The 20,847-nt window shown below is 49.8% G+C and overlaps 1 protein-coding gene across 1 annotated transcript; it reads right to left on the bottom strand.

Annotated features, from left to right (window-relative positions):
* Nucleotides 1–6,802: 6,802 nt before the first annotated feature.
* Nucleotides 6,803–8,666, bottom strand: LOC127344776 (transcription repressor OFP1-like). Its single transcript, XM_051371110.2, has one exon. It carries the CDS (start codon nucleotides 8,306–8,308, stop codon nucleotides 7,211–7,213), a length of 1,098 nt encoding a protein of 365 aa, XP_051227070.1. The 5' UTR covers nucleotides 8,309–8,666; the 3' UTR covers nucleotides 6,803–7,210.
* Between the last annotated feature and the right edge of the window lie 12,181 nt (nucleotides 8,667–20,847).

Here is a 20,847-nt window from a genome sequence, read left to right as displayed (position 1 = left end):
ACATACTTCCTCATGAGCTATAAAACATTAACACAAATTGAGAAGCATTTTGAATTGTTTAAAGGTAGCACTCAAGCAATTTACTTTGGAATGGCAGGAAATACCACATAGTAGGTAGGTATGGTGGACACAAATAGCATAGTGGTTGGCTCAAGTATTTTGGATGCACGAGAAGTATTCCCTCTCGATATAAGGTTTAGGCTAGCAAGGTTGTTTGAAGCAAACACAAGTATGAACCGGTACAGCAAAACTTACATAAGAACATATCGCAAGCATTATAATACTCTACACTGTCTTCCTTGTTGCTCAAACACTTTACCAGAAAATATCTAGACCTTAAGAGAGACCAATCATGCAAACCAATTTTAACAAGCTTTACAGTAGTTCTCCACTAATAGGTTTAAACTACATGCAAAAACTTATGATCTACTTGAGAGCTCAAAACAATTGCCAAGCGTCAAATTATCCAAGACATATGAGGCATTTCCTTTTTCCAACCAAATAATAATAAGTATTGTAGCTTCCAACTTTTATCATTGAACATTAAAAGTAAAACGAAGAACAAGTGTTCATATGAAAAAGCGGAGCGTGTCTCTCTCCCAAACAAGGATTGCTAGGATCCGAATTTATTCAAACACAAACAAAACGAAAATAAACAAACAGATGCTCCAAGTAAAGCACATATGATGTGACCGAATAAAAATATAGTTTCAGGGGAGGAACCTGATAAGTTGATGAAGAAGGGGATGCCTTGGACATCCCCAAGCTTAGACGCTTGAGTCTTCTTGAAATATGCAGGGATGAACCACGGGAGCATCCCCAAGCTTAGACTTTTCACTCTTCTTGATCATATATCATCCTCCTCTCTTGACCCTTGAAAACTTCCTTCACAACAAACTTCTCATAAACTTCATTAGAGGGGTTAGTACTCAAAAATTTTGAATCCACCTTGGTCCTGTAGTGGCACATTGCAATAACTCAATAAAACATTAGCTACAGCTCTCTATGTCTAGAAAAGCTCGCTTAAAGTCCACAAGAGACAATGCAAAAAACAGAGACAGAATCTGCTAAAACAGAACAGCCAGTAAAGACGAATTTTAATAAAATACTTCCGTTGCTCAAATCAGAAAACTCAAAACTAATGAAAGTTGCGTACATATCTAAGGAACACGCACGTAAATTGGCATATTTTTCTGATTTTCCTACAGCGAAAACAGCCCAGATTCGTGACAGATAGAAATCTGTTTCTGCGCAGAAATCCAAATCTAGTATCAACCTTCGATTAGAGGCTTCACTTGGCACAACAAAACACAAAACTAAGATAAGGAGAGGTTGCTACAGTAGTAAACAACTTCCAAGACACAAATATAAAATAAAGTACTGTAGCAAAATAACACATGGGTTATCTCCCAAGAAGTTGCTTTCTTTATAGCCATTAAGATGGGCTCAGCAGTTTTAATGATGCACTCGCGAGAAATAGTACTTGAAGCAAAAGAGAGCATCAAGAAGCAAATTCAAAACACATTTAAGTCTAACATGCTTCCTATGCATAGGAATCTTGTACATAAACAAATTCATGAAGAACAAATTGACAAGCATAAGAAGATAGAACAAGAGTAACTTCAAAATTTTAAGCATATAGAGAGGTGTTTTAGTACCATGAAAACTTCTACAACCATATTTTCCTCTCTCATAATAATTTTCAGTAGCTTCATGAACAAACTCAACAATATAACTATCACATGCAGCATGCTTTTCATGATTTCCAAACACATAATTTTTATCAAGTTCAAGAATAGTGGAATTAAAACTTTCAAACTTACTTTTATTAATAATATAACAAGGTAGTTGATCAATCTCAAGAGATATGGGACTCATAGAATAAGTCAAGAACTCTCCAATCCCATTTTCATTAGTAGTACAATTAATAGTATCAAGTAACATAGGACCATCATCTAGAGCTTTGTCATAAACATTTGCTAAGCAAAATTCTTTAGTACCATGCATTTCGTCATCAGGCACAAACAAAGCATTATCATAAGATTTATCAAAGTAGCATGGATTATCATATATAACAGTAGCATAATTATTCTCACAAGTTTTACTTATAGGAAATATTTCAAGAGAATCCACAGGAACATAACATTCAACCTCTTTCGGTAAGCATGGAGGACAATCAAATAGTGTAAGAGATAAAGAGTTACTCTCATTAGAAGGTTGGCATGGGTAGCTAATCCATTCTTCCTCCTTTTGTTCGTCGCTCTCCTCTTCTTTTTCATCCAATGAGCTTTCAGGTTCATCAATTTCCTCCTCTTTTTCATCCAATGAGCTTTCAGGTTCATCAATTTCCTCTTCCACCGGTTCCTGCAAATTGTGAGTGCATTCTTGTGCATTAATGTGTCTCTCTTTATAATCAAGGATATAAGGATTCCTACTGTAGCATTCTATGCAAGAATTAAGGATAGTAGAGACATAATTTTTAAGGTCCTTACAAATAGCACAAGTTTCATAATTCTCAACCATGAAGGATTCTATCTCGGAGGCTCCCATAAATAAGACAAATTGTTCTACCTCTTCGAACCCATAATGAATATAGCAATTCCGATTATAGCTCTTAATAAAATATTCCTCACTAAAGCCACATTGAAATTTAAGATGTTTAGTATCCTGTTGAGAGCAACAGTTTATATCATGGCGTCTAAGCAAGATTCTAGCAATTGTATTTAATTTTTCTATCATAGCACTCATTATTTTACCAGTTCTTGATTCTCTATAACAATTATAACATTCCATAAGCTCCAAGTAGGTTGTTGGTTCTCCCATAATAGCAGTTTTTAATTTTTTGGTTTTTCAAATTTTTATGGATTTTTTTTGTATATGAGACAAATAAATCAAGACAAAAGTAAACTAAGCAAAAGTAAACTACGCAAAATAATACTAGACAGAAATAAACTAAGCACAAATAAACTAGACAAAAGTAAACTAAGCAAAACAAAATGAAATAAAACAGAGAGAGAGGTAGAGTGTACTCCCCAGGTGAACTTATGAGTAGAGCTATGCCTCCCCGGCAACGGCGCCAGAAAATAGTCTTGATGACCCACAAGTATAGGGGATCGCGGCAGTCTTCGAGGGTAGTAAAACCCAAATTTATTGATTCGACACAAGGGGAGGTAAAGAATACTTATAAGCCTTAACAACTGAGTTGTCAATTCAGCTGCACCTGGAAAAGCACTAGTAACAGGGGTGATGTGAAAGTAGCAGTAATATGAGAGCAGTAGTAACAGTAACACAGCAGCAGTAATAGCAATATGAGAGCGATGGCACCAGAAGATAGTCGATACTACTTCCAATGACATGTAGAACAAGTATATTATGATGAGAGATGGACCGGGGTTCCCAGCGATCTTCACTAGTGGTAACTCTCCAATAAGTGACAAGTGTTGGGTGAACAAATTACAGTTGGGCAATTGATAGGAATCAAAGGCATTAAGATAGAACATCAGGCTTATTAATTATGTAGGCATGTTTTCCAATATAGTCGTACGTGCTCGCAATGAGAAACTTGCACAACATCTTTTGTCCTACCAGCCGGTGGCAGCCGGGCCTCAAGGGAAACTACTGGATATTAAGGTACTCCTTTTAATAGAGTACCGGAGCAAAGCATTAACACTCCGTGAAAACATGTGTCCCTCACATCACCGCCATCCCCTCCGGTTGTCCCGATTTCTGTCACTTCGGGGCCTTTGGTTCCGGACAGCGACATGTGCATACAACTTGTAGATACAATCTAAGCAATAAGTATAAAGCTCAAATCTAAGATCATGCCACTCGGGCCCTAGTGACAAGCATTAAGCATAACAAGATTGCAGCAACAATAACTTCACAAACTTTATAGATAGACTAATCATAATGTATCATCCATCGGATCCCAACAAACACAACACCGATTACATCAGATGAATCTCAATCATGTAAGGCAGCTCATGAGACCATTGTATTGAAGTACATGGAGGAGAGTATACCGACTAGCTACTGCTAGAACCCGTAGTCCATGGGGGAACTACTCACGGAGCATGGCGGTGGCGGTGGCGTTGATGGAGATGGCTTTCGGGGGCACTTCCCCGTTCCGGCAGGGTGCCGGAACAGAGTTCTGTCCCCCGAATTGGAGTTTCGCGACGGTGGCGGCGCCCCTGGAGTCTTTCTGGAGTTTCGTCAATTGGTGCGGTGTTTTTAGGTCGAAAGGGATTTTATAGGCGAAGAGGCGGCGCAGGGGGGCACCTGGGGGCGCCACACCCTAGGCCGGCGCGGCCAGGGTCTGGCCCGCGCCGCCATGTGGTGTGGTGGCCCCCTGGCCCCTCTCCGATTCTTCTTCGGTGTTCTGGAGCCTTCCGGGAAAAATAGGAGGTTTGGCGTTGATTTCGTCCAATTCCGAGAATATTGCCCGAACAGCCTTTCTGGAACCAAAAACAGCAGAAAACAGGAACTGACACTGTGGCATCTTGTTAATAGGTTAGTTCCGGAAAATGCATGAAATCATCATAAAGTGCAAGCAAAACATATAAGTATTGTCATAAAACAAGCATGGAACGACAGAAATTATGGATACATCGGGGACGTATCAAGGCGTTCGGGCCTCAGGCAACCCTGTCTGTCAGGCCAACTTCTCTGCCTCCGGAGCCCGCTGCCGTGCTTGCTGCAGCCGCCCTTGCTCGCCGCAGGTCTGACCCCGCCGTTGGTGGGCAGATGCGTCGTGCTCGTCGCTTCCGCAAGCCTGTGTTGGCGTATCCTCCCTGCGAAGAGTTGCGTGATCCTGCCGTGGTGGTTGAGGGTCTCGGATGCCTGTCGCTGCCGCCGCTTGAGGTGTTTCCCCAAGCTCCCTCACCGTCGTTGCCCGTCATGAACGACGATGTCTCCGGTGTTGCCCAATGCTCCGTCGGGGTGTGCGATGGGGAAAGGGCGCTGGAGAAGGTGGCGGGTTCCGGCGTTATGCGCTCTGAGGAGATGGCACTTGAGAAGATGGACGATGATGAAGAGTTGGCCCCGCGGACGCCATCGGTCTCCAACGGTGTTGTCCCTGGCTCAGTTTGCGATGCCGCTGATGTGCGCCATGGTGGGAAGACGCTGGAAGAGCTCTGCGATGGCCTCTCTCCTGCAGCTGCGGCTCTTGGTGTTGAGGAAGGTTGGGTGCAGGTGGGTCGGGGTAACCGCCCTGGTCATGAGCCATTGTCGTTGCTTCGCAAGGAAGGTCTTGAGCGCAGCCTCGCCTTCAAGCGTTGGGCTCGAGGGAGATGCTTCAGGTGCCTCGAGCGTGGCCACCAAGTCAACTCATGTCGTGAGCCCTTCAGATGCATCCGCTATCGTCGTCCTGGTCATCGTGAGCGTTTCTGTCGTGCGCGCTTTCCTGCCGCTCGTTCTCGCTCTCCGGACACTCGTGCTCGCTCTCCGGACGCTCATGCTCCTCTCCAGCGGAGCCACTCTCCGTCTGCTCAGCTCCGTCGTCCCACGTCGTCCCGGAGTTGGGCTGAGGTCGTGTCCCAATCGCCGTTGTGTGCAGCGGTGCCGCCAAGTCCCTCTCCTAGGTGTTGCGGGGAGTTCAAGGTCGACGTCAGTTTGGACTCCATATTTCAGTCACAGGTTGCGTTGATGCGCTTGGAGCTCCTTCAGCTGGTTGAAGTCCGCATTGAGGAGGTGGTCCGTCCCCTTCGTGAGGAGGTGGCAACGCTTAAGCGGTTGTTGGCACACGATGGTGTTGCTTTGGAGCCGACGGATGCGCATGCTTTGGTTCTGCTTGATTCAGCTGAGCAGAAGTTGTCTGGAGTTGAGGATGAGCATCTCTACGGTTGTTTCTCTCCTCGTGGTAGTTTCTCTCCTTGTGTTGGTGCGAGCTCGACAGTCACGGCTCCGATAGATGTTGACGCTGCAGTCTTGTTTGGTGGTGTGCTTACGCCTCCTCCTTTCGAGGAAGTGAGGTCCGGCTCACACGAGTTCTCGGATGTGGCTTCTCCACCGTGTCAGACACTTGCCTCTGAGAAGTGTGGTGATGTTGACGCTGCAGTCTCTTCCTCGGCTGAGTCCGGTGGACAGGTGGCTCTTTTTGATGGTTTGGTTGCTAAGTCGGGGTTGTTGCCAATGGTGTCCGGAGCTATCGTTGCCAGAGAGGTTTCCGAGTTTCTCGCCACCTTGGCCGTTGCCTTCCAGGGATCCGCGGTTGGTTGACGGGTGCCTCCCATTGCCGTGGCATGTCTTCTTCGACGCAGTGTTGGAGTGTCGTGTTGAGTTTGTTGGGGTCGCATTGTGTTCTATGTGGGTGTGTTGTTTGTGCAGGCTTGGCTTGGTTGTTGTAGGTTTTCGCCCAGTTTTCTCCTAAAAACCGGACACCCTCTTCTTAATTAATGAATGGGGCAAAGCTTTTGCCTCCGTTTAAAAAAAAAAAAAAGTTAGTCAAATGTAATAAGATTTAACTTTTATCAAAATTTATACGTCATATATGAAAGAAGTACTCCACAATATGGTGTCGATAGAAGACACATATTTGAATTAGTGCTACTGCTGTATACAGTTCTCTACGATGTAGAGTTGTGAACCGCAAGGAGGACTGGAGGAAGGTACCACGCAAGTACGCACTTGAATTACAGTCAAAGAATCAAGATTATCAAATATGATATTAATTGAGTTAGCACATCACCATGGGATACTCAACTCATAGCACATCATTTAAACGTTTTCAGCTGAACTAATAACACGGAGTACTGCAAATTTACGATGAGTATATGTCAACGGTGGTCTCTGGTCGTACACTCGGTACCAGTAAAATAATACTGTACTAACAACTTGCCAATTTTTTTGACTGTTGAGCTTAAATGAACTAGTCTCAGCAACAGTCTTTATCCAATTTACTTCTACAAACAAAGTAGTAGAGGCAATGACTGGTGTTTATACTTGTACACACCCACGTACTTTGAGTTACAGGTGCTGGTCTCGAGCAAGTACTTCACAGTACACTACCAGCAAGGTGAGGAAAAAAGAAGAGCATGGCTTCACAGGTTTGGGGAATATTTATCATACCCAATTCAGGATCATTAACAGGGGCTAATTAGGTAAGGTGGACAACCCTTCTTTTGACACGATGTGACTCGCAGGATTCACCATGCAACAAGAGAAGAGCGCATCGCATTGCACAGCATGCAAGGGCACTCGCACTGACTGCTTGCTACATGTCGATGCCCGCGAGGCGTGCCCAGATATGCTCGAAGACGTCGACGATGAGGTCGTGGTACTCGGCGGCGTTGAGGGAGAGGTAGCAGGCGAGGAGGTCCTCGAGGTCGGCGGCGGTGCAGATGGCGTTCTCGGCGATCATCTCCTCCATGGACTCCCGGAAGTCCCTCCTCGGGTCCCGCGAGGTCTTGACCACCGCGAAGCTCTCCGCCAGGGGCGGCGGCGGCGGCTTCGTCCGCGCAGGCGAGGGAGGCTTGGGCTTCTTGGAGGACGCGACGCGCGGCGTGTTCCCGCGCGTCTTGAGCCGTCGCGCCGTCGATGATGACACGGACCGCCTCGGTTTGGCGACGGCCTTGCTGATCTGTTCGTCCGAGAAAGGAGTGGTGGTGGTGGTGCGTTGGGTAGCGTGCGCGAGGACGTCGATGTGCTTGTCCTCGAGATCGCAGCCGTTGGGGGTTGTCCTTGCCGGCTTGGTGATGATCGGCGGGAGCAGCGTCTTGGTGTTGTCGGGTCTCTTCTTGTTGGTCCGCAGGTCGATGATGATGTCGGTGGCGGAGGTGATCACCTTGCCGTTGAGGCGGAGCTCGTCGACGGTGACCGTGGGCTTCTTGAGCGTCTCGGCCGAGTCGGGCGAGTCGTCGTCGTTGTAGCCGACGAACCTGTCGCGGCGGCAGGGCGGGGTGCCGGGCGCCTGGACGGGCACGAGCTCGGGCTTGCGCCTGCAGCGGCAGCCCGTGGAGACGGGCGAGGACAGGACGCTGCTGCCGCTGACCGAGGGCGCCAGCTTGACGGCGCGCCTCCGGTGGCGCCGCTTGGCGGAGGAGGAGCGCCTGGGCGGCGAGAGCGGCAGCGGCGGGAACTGCGCGTCGGAGGCCCTGGGGTGGAGCGGGGACGAGCCCACGGGGTCGCCCGCCCGCGGCGAGTAGTAGTAGGAGGTCCTGCGCGGCGTGCTCGGCGTCGGCCGGCACGCCCGCGACGCCGCGGCGCCGCCGGGGCTGGCGGCGCCCGTGGCCCGGGCGGCGCGCATGTCGCGGAGCTTGAAGAACCACGCGTTGGGGAGCATGTCGGAGAGCCGGAACTTGTGCCTCCCCATGGCCGGGCCGGAGACTTCCTTCTGCGAGATTCTCAGTGGCTACACTACAGGGGAATGCGCGCGTGCGGTTCGAACAAGAAGTGGAAGAAGAGCAAGAAATAGAATGCTTGCTTATGCTATGTTTGTTTGTGTTTGGTTCTTTTTGGTGGCTTGCTGCTGTTTTGGTGTTAGCTTCATAGCTTGCTCTGCACGAGGAGGAAGAAGAGAGGTGCAGGGGAAGGGAAGGAGGAGCAGAGGAGCAGAGGAGGGCGGGCAGAAAAGGGCGGGTAATAGAGAAGCGTGGGGAGAGGAGGGTACGTGAGGCGGCCTTTGTCCTCGCCCCTCTCTATGCGCAGTGGGCCCCACCGCCGGTGGCAGATACGGGAACTCACACTGCTCGAAAGAATCAGAAGAAGAATCATTTCGTCACTTCTCGGTATTTGCTTCTACTTTATGCCTCCGCGTGTCAATTCTCATCGCATTGCTGCTGATTCACATTTTTATCCGGCTTCTAGAGAATCAGGAGAATCATTTCGTCATTTCTCCAACTCCGGATTTCGATTTACTTGTCATACCCTCGATCGGCAACTCCGGATTTTCTCCTACATTTGAGGGCTCTCTTTTTCTTTGAAATGGAGGGGAAATGAAAGAGACAGAACCCCGCGTCCTCTGTATCGAAACGGTGCATACAATTTTTTTTTTCTAATTTATTTACCAAAGCCTTACAAGAAAAAAACTTTGATCAAGCAGAAGCTACACTTTTGGCGATAAAAATCGCTACACCTACAACCTTGATAAAGGATCTTCCCGACTCCCGTCCTCCCACCTCGCTCGAAGACGATGGGAGGGGAGGCCGGTCCTTTGTGAGAGTCTCCACATCAACCCTAGCTCTCATCCTCCCTCCTCGTCGGTGGCTCCACCGTCCGAAGACGATGGAAGGGGAGGTTGGTCCTTTGTGCATAGCGGTAGTCTACGTTTAGCATGTGTTTTACTTATGTTCGGACTGGCGATATGCTGCAGGAAGTTTGCTGCCGAGGCGTTTGGGCGGCCGTTAGTGGTGGGTGAGGTTGGTGTTGCTGTCCGTTGTGCTCTTGAGGAGGAAGATGACGATGGACGGTGGTGCTTCTTTCATTCCCTCTTAAATAAATTGGGGATGCGGTTATCCTCCTAGGATCTGGTTGTCATGGTGGTGAGCAGAAAAGGGGATGTAATGTTCAAAGCTTCGACAACGAAACTTTCCAAGCCATAGTGACGTGCGCCGCCGCTATCTATGACCGAGGGAGTCACTCCACACCTCGGGATCTCTTGCTCTAACGGTTCTTCGTCCTCCATCTCAAGTGGTTTCATCTCGGAGGTGGAATCGGCGGCCACTGCTTTGAGGATGGCAATGGTGTCGGTGGATAAGGACTATATCGCGTATTAGAAACTTCAGTGGGGTTCCTTTTGTAACTTGCAAGGAACCATGTAATTTTTATTTTTATTTCGGATCCTTTTTGTAACTTTATCCCACGGCTATGAATGAAGCTTCTACAGATAAAAAAGGAAAATCTCCTGCATTTCTCCCGGAGCTCTCCTTCATCTTCGGGCGATCTGTGATGCGATGGCGTTAAAAATAGCACGGCGGCGTCAGGATTGGGGGATGGGAGGCGCAGAGGGTGTTGGTCGGAGATGGATCGACCTGGCCGTGGCTGCTCTGCACGTAGCAATAGGATTGACATGAATGGCTTGTTTGTTTCCCTCCTAGCCACTGACCTTCTTTCTCATCAGGCCTTTAATTATGCGCGTTGAAAGCGCTCTTGTCCTGGAGCTGCTGTTAAACAATCCTTTTATTTCCATCACCTGTAACATAATGTGAGCAGTGGTTGTTCAGGAGACTAGAGAGCAGAAACTTTGCGCGATGATCGGTCGATCAGTCTGATGGATGGAGCCTCGCTCGGCCATGGCACGTACGCCGTCCGGAACAGAGCCAGCGATTGACCGGCTGAATCGATGTGCGTGAAGACGATGATCCACACTGATCGTATAAATCTAAGGTTTGTCGTGAGCGGCTTTTGGGGCAGCGGTCAAATCTTGTGGTGCAATGCAACTCAGTCTGTGTGTTGTGTTGCATGGCGTGTCACGTAAGCTGCGTGGGGTGGATGACAGGATGAGTTTGGCATCAAGTGGGTGACCTCGACCTAGGTAAGTCTTCCTTCGTCTGCACAAAAGATTGAATCGTATTTTGGATCACACTGGACAGTTATCTAGTTATGTTTTCTCTCTCAAAAGATTGAATCGTATTTTGAAGTTTCACATATGCTGAACTTTTTTTTAGATGTAGTCCATGATGCATACAACAAGCTCGTTTAAAATACAACGCGAAATACTAAGTATTTTAGGCCACACAAAAAATGGAAAAAATGTGGATATGAATGTAGTGAAAAGTGTTAATTTTCAAGATTTCATACTTCATCGGATTTTTTTGTTTATGTTCAGTGTGTAGTATAAAGAATGTACGGCTTACTTTACTTCCTTTTTCATGAAAGTATTCTTGCAGAGTACTAATATTTTTTTAGTCTTTTGTGTGTGACCAAATGGTGGAGCTTGACAGGAATTGTTGAGGGGCGTAACAACAACAATCATGTTTAAACTTTAAGTAATATTTTAAAAATTAGCTTAAATGTTAGAGACATATTTAAGTAATTTTGTCGAGTAAGGGACCGTCGCCCCCTTGCCCTAAAAAAGCTATGCCACTGTGAACAAGGGGTGGGCCGTTGGTGTCGTGTGTCACCACAGGGCTCTCAAAATCTATGTACCGGCCCTGCCTAGCAAAGGCAGCAATGTCGAAGATGACGAGGGAGACGCTAGAGGCCGAGTGAAATAGAGGCGAGGGCCGGAAATGCATTGGCGGCATGTCGATCGCGAAGTGCCGTCATCTCATGTTGTTGAGAAAGCACAATGCCGACCGACCGTGATCCAGCTATCTAACACATACCAAACTATGAGAAGAAGGATTAGAAATCCGCCCAACTAGCCTACTAGCATTTTTTTAGACGGAAGGCTCAAGATGAGCCCGGCTTTAAATTAATGAAGCCACAACGGCAGAGTACATAAGACAGACAATCACGACAGTGCAAACATGCTCCTATCCGAGCAAAGCATCCACAGCACAGACGCCCCAACGAGGCCTCTCAATGTGCACAACGAACTAGTTCGATACAAGGGATAACAAGGTGGAAAAGAAGAAAAAACTAGCTCGACACGGTCCGCCGACGAAGGTCCTCACGCCGGACGGTCCCGGATGTTGGCGTGGAGAGAGCGAAGCCTCCCGATCGCCAACTCCAACGCCTCGCGGTCCTGCCGCCTAGCCACTGGCTTCCACACCTGTAAGTACATCAGCATTTTGTATAAGGCGTCAGCAGGCTGCGAAGGGAAAATCCCTTCAATAGTAAACTTGTTCCTAATGTTCCAAAGCCCCCAGCACAGGGCCGAACAGTAAACCCAGAGAACCCTTTTCGTTTGTCCTACGAGGTCATCCAGGAGCCTATAGAGCTCCGCGAAGCAAGTAGGGTTCCAGGTGCAACCGAGCAGTTCCCGAACTGCGCTCCACATGAATCTTGCCAGAGGGCAGAGGAAGAAAATGTGGGCGGTGTCTTCCAAATCCGAACAAAGGGCGCATCGCCCCGACGATGGGCCCCTTCTACGGCGGATATTATCATTCGAGGGAAGGCGTTTCCGGAGTAGTTGCCAGATGAAGATGCGGATTTTCATGGGCACCGCGATCTTCCAGATAGCACTAAAGTGCTTACGCGGCGTCCCCTGACAGAGCCTCCTATATAAGGACTTGACAGAGAATTTGCCGGAGGGTTCTAGGGCCCAGGAGATGATGTCCTGGCCATCAGAGAGCTGCGTCCCAGCAGTCTCCGACAGAAGTAGCGCGAGCTCAATGCGGGCAGGGGGTCCCAGGCTTTGGCGAAAGGTTGGGATCCCACCCAACGTACCAAGGCATCTGGAGACCGTGATCTGCGGGTCCGCGGCGATGGAGAAGAGAGCGGGGAACCGGGAGCATAAGGGTCCCGACCCTTGCCACCAGTCACTCCAGAAAAGGGTGGAGGATCCACTACGCACCTGGTGTCGCGCTCCCAGGCGAAACACCGACTTAATCTTTTGGATGGCGTTCCAGAATTGGGAGCCCGATTGGTGGGAGTCCACCAGGAGATCCCTAGACCTGAGATATTTGTTTCTGAGGATCTCAGCCCAAAGCCCTTGCTCCCCAGCATAGAGCTTCCAAATCCATTTGGTCATGAGACAAATGTTCATGAGCCTGGTGTCGATGATACCAAGTCCCCCCAAGGACTTGGGTTTGCAGAGCGCTTCCCATCTGACCCAGTGGTATTTGCGCCTCGGGCCATTGGCTTCCCAGAAGAATCTAGCCCGGTGTTTCCTGAACGCAGCGTGGACGCCCTCGCCTAGGAGGTACACCCCCATTGCGTGAACAGGTAGATTGGAGAGGCAGGCGTTGATGAGGGTCAAGCGTGCCGCGGAGGACATGAATTTCCCCATCCATGGGTCCGCTCTCCGACCCACCCTAGTGGTAAGAGGACCCCAGTCCGAAGCCTTAACGGCGCGGTCGGAAATGGGGAGCCCCAGGTAAGTGAAGGGGAAGGAGCCCTTCTTGCAGTTGAGCAAGTTGGCAATAGCTTCCTGCTCGAGGTCAGTGGACCCCAACACCATGACCTCACTCTTGTGGAAGTTAATGCGAAGGCCGGACATGTTCTCAAAACAGAGAAGGAGGAACTTGAGGTTCACAAGACCAAGCGCATCTGGTTGGAGCATGATGATCGTATCATCCGCGTATTGCAGGTGGGTGATACCGCCCTCCACTAGGTGCGGGACCAACCCTGCAATGTGCCCAGCCCTCGAGGCTGCCTGGAGGATGGCAGCAAGGGCCTCAACCGCAAAGTCAAAGAGGAGAGGGGAGAGAGGGTCCCCCTGGCGGACGCCGCGGCCATTGCGGAAGTAGTTTCCAACTTCCCCGTTGACCGTGATCGCCGTCTGGCCCCCCGAGACCAGACTCATGGCGCGATGGACCCACCCCGGGTCAAAGCCTTTCCTGTGAAGGACTTCGCGAAGGAACTGCCAGTTGACGTGGTCAAACGCCTTCTCGAAATCAAGTTTAAGAAAAACTCCCCTGAGTTTCCTAGACTTGGTCTCATGGATGATCTCCTGAAGGGAAACTATCCCTTCAAGGATGTGTCGGCCCTTAATAAAGGCGGATTGCGCGCGACTGATGATGCGGTGAGCAATAGGGGAAACACGAATCGCATAGGCTTTGGCAACGAACTTAAAGATCACATTAATGAGAGCAATAGGTCGAAACTGCCGAATGTCGTCAGCACCCTGGACTTTAGGAATCAGCGAGAGGACTCCAAAGTTTAGCCTCGCAATGTCAACGCGCCCCAAGGCGAAGCCATTCAGAATGGCGAGGATGTGGGGTTTAGTAAGGGCCCAGAACTTCTTGAAGAAGATCACCGGCCACCCATCAGGCCCAGGCGCCGTCTCAACTAGCATGCTAGCAAGTACCTTGTCCAGCTCCTCCCCGGTGAAGGACAACATAAGCCCCTCGTTCTCCTCCTCTGAGACCCGCCCCGACTGGTCCCAAAGGGTATTGGCAAGGGAGAAAACACGGGTCTCCCCTACCGCACCCATCAAGTTGCGGTAGAAGGTGTAGATATGGTCCTGGAGGGCATGAGGGTCCGAGATGACTCCCCCCTCAGAAACGAGTCTCGAGATCGTGCATTTCCTCCTCCGGCCATTGGCCATCGCGTGGAAGAAGGCCGTGTTGGCGTCTCCCTTGAGCAGCCAATTCAGGCGGCTCCGCTGTCTCCAGTATTCCTCCTGGGTACGGGCAAGGTGGGTGAGCTCGCCCTCTAGGTGATAGCGTAGGGCCCAGCCTTCGTCATCAAGGCCCGAGGTGTCAGCCAGAGCGTCTAAGCGCTGGATCTGGGCAAGGAGGGAGTCCTTGAGATCGCGGCCCTCTTTCCCGAGGTTGGCTCCCCAGCCTCTCAGGAACTGGCGAATCCCCGCGGAGATCTGTTGCCAGGCGTCAATAGGGTCGAGAGGAGCGCCCACGGCCCCTTCCAAGGAGCGCCACTTGTCAGAGACCAGCTCCACAAAGTCCGGTCTCTCAAGCCAAGCCTGCTCGAAGAAGAAGCGCGGGCTGCGCTTCTTGAGTTCCTCCCCGGAGCTCAAGATCAGCGGGGCATGATCAGAACCGATGATGGTCTCCGCCACTAAGGAGCAGAGGGGGAAGAGTATTTCCCAGTCCGGGGAAATGAAAACTCTGTCAAGGACGCATCTGACGGGGTTCAGCTGCTTGTTAGTCCAGGTGTAGCGAGCACCGCCCCTGCGGACTTCTCGCAAGGCAAGATTGGCAATGCAGTCGTTGAAACGATGCACCCTAGGCCAGTCAATGTGGCAGTTGTTCTTGTCCTCCGCCCCGCGAATGAGGTTGAAGTCGCCGCCCACCACGAGGGGAAGGTCGCAAGCTTCAACCGCAAGAGTGAGCTCCCCCAAGAACTCCTGAGTGCGACGGTGGTCAGCTGGGCCATAAACGACAAAGAAGGCCCACTTGGCATGGTTGTCCAGCTGACGCACGTCAGCCCGGATGAAGAAGGTCCCCTTAGCCCACCCTAGGACCTCAAAAGAGTCTTCATTGACACCGAGGAGCATCCCTCCTGAGCGTCCTGTAGCCGGAACATCGCACCAAGCGAAACGGCCTCGCGGATCAATGCCCAGAAGATCCGCGGTGGTGAACTGTGCTTTGATCGTCTCCTGGAAGCCCGCAAAATCAAGCTGCTCGCGAGTCAGAAGCTCACGGATCTGGGATTTCCGTCCAGGAGCGCCAAAGCCACGTAGGTTCCAGATGCCCACCCGCATCAAGGAACCTGCGACGACCTCCGTCCGCGACGGGATGCCACCGAGTTACTGGCCGCTCACCTCCTAGTGGACATGGGAGAAGGCGGAGCAGGAGGGGACCCAACCCCTTCTGACGACTGAGCCGTGGCAGCCCCAACTACCAAGGGCCCAGCAGGCGGGACCTCAGCCGCCTCGGCCAAGGCCCGGTCTCTGCAGAAAGCAGCATGGGCCAACGCTGCTTGTGCCTCCTCTTTAGCTCGGATGAGCGAGAGGGTCTCTGCAGTCGTCCCGGATTCCAGCGTAAATGCAAGTCCAGAGTCATGAGCCACCACCTCAAGGTGGGAGTCCGACAAAGCAGGGAGAGCTGAGAACTGCGCTAGAGGAGGGAGAGAGGAGGGGGGCTTGGGATTACCTTCAAGGTTCTTCGACGCCGTCCTCTCCTGGGCGACTAGCCTACTAGCATCATGTTGCTGTTTGTGAGTGGCTCTAATGATCAACTAAACATGAGCTGCAGTTTGAGAGTGTCTCTAGTGTCCAAGTAAGCATGGTCTGCCTATTACTCTATTAGTACCATTCGCTGAGTGGTGTTACTTAAGTTTAAAAAAAGGATATGTTTAAGGAGTTTTTCACCATCTCTCAACCAAAAATGGCTAAGGGCATCTCCAGCGGCGCGACGCATTTTAGCGTCCGCGCGCGTCCGTTTGCGTCGGGGTGGCTCCAGCGGCACGACATATTTTTTGGCCGAATCATTTTTTTTAAACATGAAACATAATTTACATAGTTAAAACATAAAAAAAAACCTAACGCCTACTGCTGCTCCTCGTCGCTGTCGAGCACGATGAGCTCCGGTATCACCCACGGCCAGTAGCCATCCGGGGGAGCATACGCCGGGCGCGCCGCCGGTGCTGGAAGTGGAGGAGGCTGCGGCTGTGACGGCGGTGGAGGCGCCCAGGGCTGCGGCGGTGGAGGCGCCCAGGGCTGCGGCTGTGGCGGCGGTGGAGGCGCCCAGGGATACGGCTGTGGCGGCGGTGGAGGAAGCGCCACCGAGTCCTGTAGCACCAGTCGAAGCGCTTTATCCTCCGACAGGCCCGGCGGCATCACGCCGGTGGCGTAGCGCGGCAGCGGCGGCTGCATAGGCGCGTCGTACTCGGAGACCAGGGCGCCGACCTTCGCCATCTCCTCGTCCGTCATGTTCTCCGGGAAGTCGAAGTTGCGGCCCTCCGCCATGGCCTGCTGCCATTCGTGGAAGACGGCCGCGACGTAGTCGTCGCTGTCATCCTTCACCTCCTCATTATGGTAGGCGAGCGCCTCGATGTAGTCGTCGTCGTCGTAGGCAGCGTAGGCGTGGTCGTCGTCCTCGTCGCGGTCCTCGTCGTCGGTGTACTGCGCCTGCTGACGACGCGTCGGCGCCTCCTATCTTCGTCGACGAGCCGGCGGTGCAGATGCGAAGGGAAAATCCCTGTCGCCCATGAAGCCCGCCCTCCTTCGCCTATCCGTCTCCGTCGACAGATACGTACGCCAACTGAGCGAGTCGATGGCAGTTGGCGTACGTCGGATCGGCGTGGAGGTCCGGCGGGAGGTACCGCCTCCTTCGCCGGATCTCCGCGCTCCGATCAGGCTCGCGCGCAGGGACTGGAGGGATGGGCACCCGGCGGCAGCTGAGCCGCCAGCCGCCAGGCAGTTGCACGCCGGACCAGGCATCGTCGCACGACATCCATTTACCGTGCATGAGCCTCCCCACCGTGACGGGGAGCGGCACCCTCTTGATGCCGCTGCCGGACGCCTCGAAGTCGTTGTTCTTCTTCCCCATGGTGCTACGGCGCTGGTGGTGCGAGTGGAGGTGTGGGCGAAGGAGGAACGCGGCCGGTGGACTTTTAAGGGCGGCCGCGCGCGGGATACGATGCCATTCAAGGCGCCGCAGAAGCCCAGCCGCCGCCCGCCAGTGCGCGCGCAGAACAGGCAGCCGCGCCATTGATGGCGAAGCCTGCGGTGTAGACGCGGAAGCGCTAACCACCGAAGCGATGCCCTCGATGCAGACTCGCTGCCAGGCGGGCCCGATGGAGACGCGAGCGGACACTTTGCGCGTCCGCGCTAGGTTTGCGTCTCCGCGGACGGCCCGGTCACTTTGCGTCGCGCCGCTGGAGATGATGCCAGACGCATTTTCGGTCAAGGTGGATGCAAACGATCGCTCAGCGTCCGTTTGCGTCGCGCCGCTGGATATGCCCTAATGCGTGGAACCTAGAACTAGTAATAATCTGGGATGGGGGGGGGACGTCCAGCTAGGGTAGGGGGGGGGGGGGGGGGGGTTGCCCCCACTCAATATTTTGTCCCCATGTAATAGCAAGATTAAAAGTGTCATTTGCCCCCACTTAGGAAAATATAAAAGAAATTTACATAAAAGTCCAGGCAAACAAACTCCTTTAGTGCACCTTTCATTCATAGGATACGAGAAGTGCAGAAATAGGAATTCTATGGGATTGGATGCGACCCATAATTGAACCTTACATGAAGCGAAATTCTATTTGATTGTGGTGATTTTTTTCTTGTGAGGTCTGACCTAATGTTGTATTTTCCTTGATCAATCTTTTGTTACAAGATTCATACGATATTATTTCCTACAAGTATATGATCTTATGAATCAAATGGCTTCCGAAGAAAAATTTCCATACGATTTACTAGACGTAAACCGTTAGAAGATCCTAGGAATGAAAGGAGCCCTAAGTGTCGGTATATCTGAATTTAGAAGTGAAAGCAAGCAGATGGGAGCAATCACTTGTATGGCGGGGATCGAGTAACGGTCTGAGAGCGCAATGTTATGTCTTCGTGCTTAACGTTGAGCAGCGCGTGGAAGGTAAAGGTCCCAAGGCAAGGCGGTCCTAGGCAGATACGTACGTACGTCCGCGCGTGCGGTGCTTCGTTTCGACAAGCACAAAATCACAAGTTATTGACCAAATCCACATGTGCCTGAGATGCTTCGTCGGCTGCGTAATCGAGCTCGACGCCCGCCAGCATGCGCTGCGACCGTCTTCCTAGATAAACCGCGTCGATCTTCCCCTGGGTCCTTGAGCTCCCACTCATTTCGTGCGGTGCACGCACGGGCGACCGAGAGGGCAAGCAGAAGCAGAAGCAGCCAGCCAGCCGGCGACGACGCCGCCGCCTCATTTAGCGCGCACGTACGCATAGGATAATCCGGGGACCGGCCGGCCGCGCGGTTCGTCGCCGGCGATTATAATTTGCCCGGCCTGTCGGGCGTTGCGTGCGGTGATCGAGCCAGGCATCACCTAACTAATGCCACCCGCGCGCCGAATTCTTAATCGCGTGGATAAACAACAAGGTCGCGGCAGTATCTCGGCTTCCCTGGACGGACGCGATCCTGACACAAGGGTGGCCATTAGTTTAGGGTTCCGCCCCGCCTTCTTTTCCGGCCGGGCTCCCGATGATTCTTTACTGGACACTGTCGTACGCTACCTACATTTTTTTTTTTTTTTGAAACAACGTACGCTACCTACATTAGTCAGCGAATGCGTTTAGTAAGATACCCTGCCCGTGCGGCAATGCGAGCTGCCTCAATCATCGATCAGGCAGGCATTCAGAATTTCAGATCGATTGTTATGCAAGGCTACACAGCTGCTGGGATTATTATTTTTTTTACTATGTGCATTTGTAGTGATATTAGGAAAACCTACGTTGTTGCGGAAACTAATAAGTGTGTGTAATTGATATTTTCACGATATTAATATATTCTATCGAAAAATTAGGCAATTGTACAAGGGTTTGGGGTATACAAACACCGCACGCTCGTACACGTCTACTGTGTATGATTATATCTGAGTATTGCATTGGTACCGGTAGCTGGCATGATCAAATACATGACGCGATACACAATAAATAAATACGTACGCTTCAAGGCGATGGAAAGCTTACATATTTAGGTAGCATAAGGAAATTCTACTCCAACCTATCCAGACCTCCTCCTGCACACAAATCCTCTATCGTGTAACCTATCGTACGAGATAGGGGGCGATAACCAATTCACTCCAATCTTCACCGGCCATAGGGAATGGCAGGAGGAAGGGAGGCCTCGTTCCTCTGTTCACTTGAAAAAGATAATAGCCTGGGTGAATCATAAGCTAAGAAAAAAACAAGAATCACATTGGTATATATATATATATAGAAACGCTATTCGACCTCTAGGGTGTAGAAAAGTTATTTTGCACCCATCATATTTTTACGTTGTTACATTCATAAAATTATGTTTTTTACACAAATAATTACGTCCATGTTGACTCACAACAAAAAAACAAAATAAAAAATGCACTCTATGAGTCATTACAATGTAATAACACCAAAAAAATGTATTTTATGTCATATTTTTTACATCACGTAAACAAATAAAATTATGACATGTCTATGTTTTTCTTATGTTCTGTTCGACTTCTCAAGTAAGACAAAATTTGTATGATGTAAAAATTATTTACGGTTGCAAAGTTATAAGGTGGGTCAAATAGTACGACTCGCTCTCTTTATATGTTATCAAAATGTAAGTACTAAATTGAGAACCATACTCGTAATAGTCTAGAAGCACAAAAGCTGAAATTAAATATGATAGGTAATTGACACTAGACAATATGAGTCACAAATAAATTTCTGGATATGCAAATGATTATTCTGACCCCAAAAATGGAACCTGGAAGATTCAAAAAGAGTGTAAGAACTACTATTTCATAGTGCTCTAAAGATATACACATTGTATTAAAAAATACTACTGACAAAATCTGACATTAAGAACTAGTATTTCACAATGTATTAGTTCTTACACTCTTTTCTGAAAGTAAAGATTTGATACGATGATTTAGCAACATAAAGTATTTAAAGTGATTTTCTTACAAGAATTCAAAGTTGGGAAGTGATTAACTAGATGAACAAACTTTTCTACCAATTCGTATATTAAAAAATATACTAGCTGAATGCATGTGTGTTGCTATGGTTTATTAATATTTATACACATAAATAACTACTCCCTCCTCCTTCCAATCGATATTACTTGATGCTAAAATAGATGTATCTACAACTAAAATAATGTATCTAGATACATCTATATTAACATCAACTAATATGAGTTTAAGGGAGTACATATATACAAAAGATATACACATTGTATTAAAAAATACTACTGGAGATGCCTTAGTCAGCGAATGGGTTCAGTTAGGATACCCCGCCCGTGCGGCAATGTGAGTTGCCTCAATCATCAATCAGGCAGGCATTCAGAATTTCAGATCGATTATTAGGCAATGCTGGCTGCTCACGGGTGCCTTTCACGACTGGCTCATCTTCTGTCTCAGCCATCGTGGGGGGCAGCCAAGAAGGCGGAAATTGTACGGGGGTTGGGGGTATTCGAACGCCGCGCGCACGCACGTACACGTCTCGGGCGTATGATTACTCGCGTATGGCATTGGTCCCGGTCGCTGACATGATCGAATACCTGCCGCGATACGCAACAAATTAATACGGACGCCTCCTGGCGATGGAAAGCAACCATTTTTAGGTTGCTGCTGTCGTGAACTCAGCTCCTGATGACTGATCGTCCTGCATGAGACTGCTGAGCGAGTGCATTTCCCGGTTCCATACTTGCATTAGCTCCTTTCTGGTATACCGAATACGGA

This window comes from Lolium perenne, chromosome 3 (genome assembly GCF_019359855.2).
Source record: "Lolium perenne isolate Kyuss_39 chromosome 3, Kyuss_2.0, whole genome shotgun sequence".
NCBI lineage: Eukaryota > Viridiplantae > Streptophyta > Magnoliopsida > Poales > Poaceae > Lolium > Lolium perenne.
The sequence above is the reverse complement of the archived record's forward strand: the minus strand, read 5'-3'. Positions and strand labels throughout refer to the sequence as shown.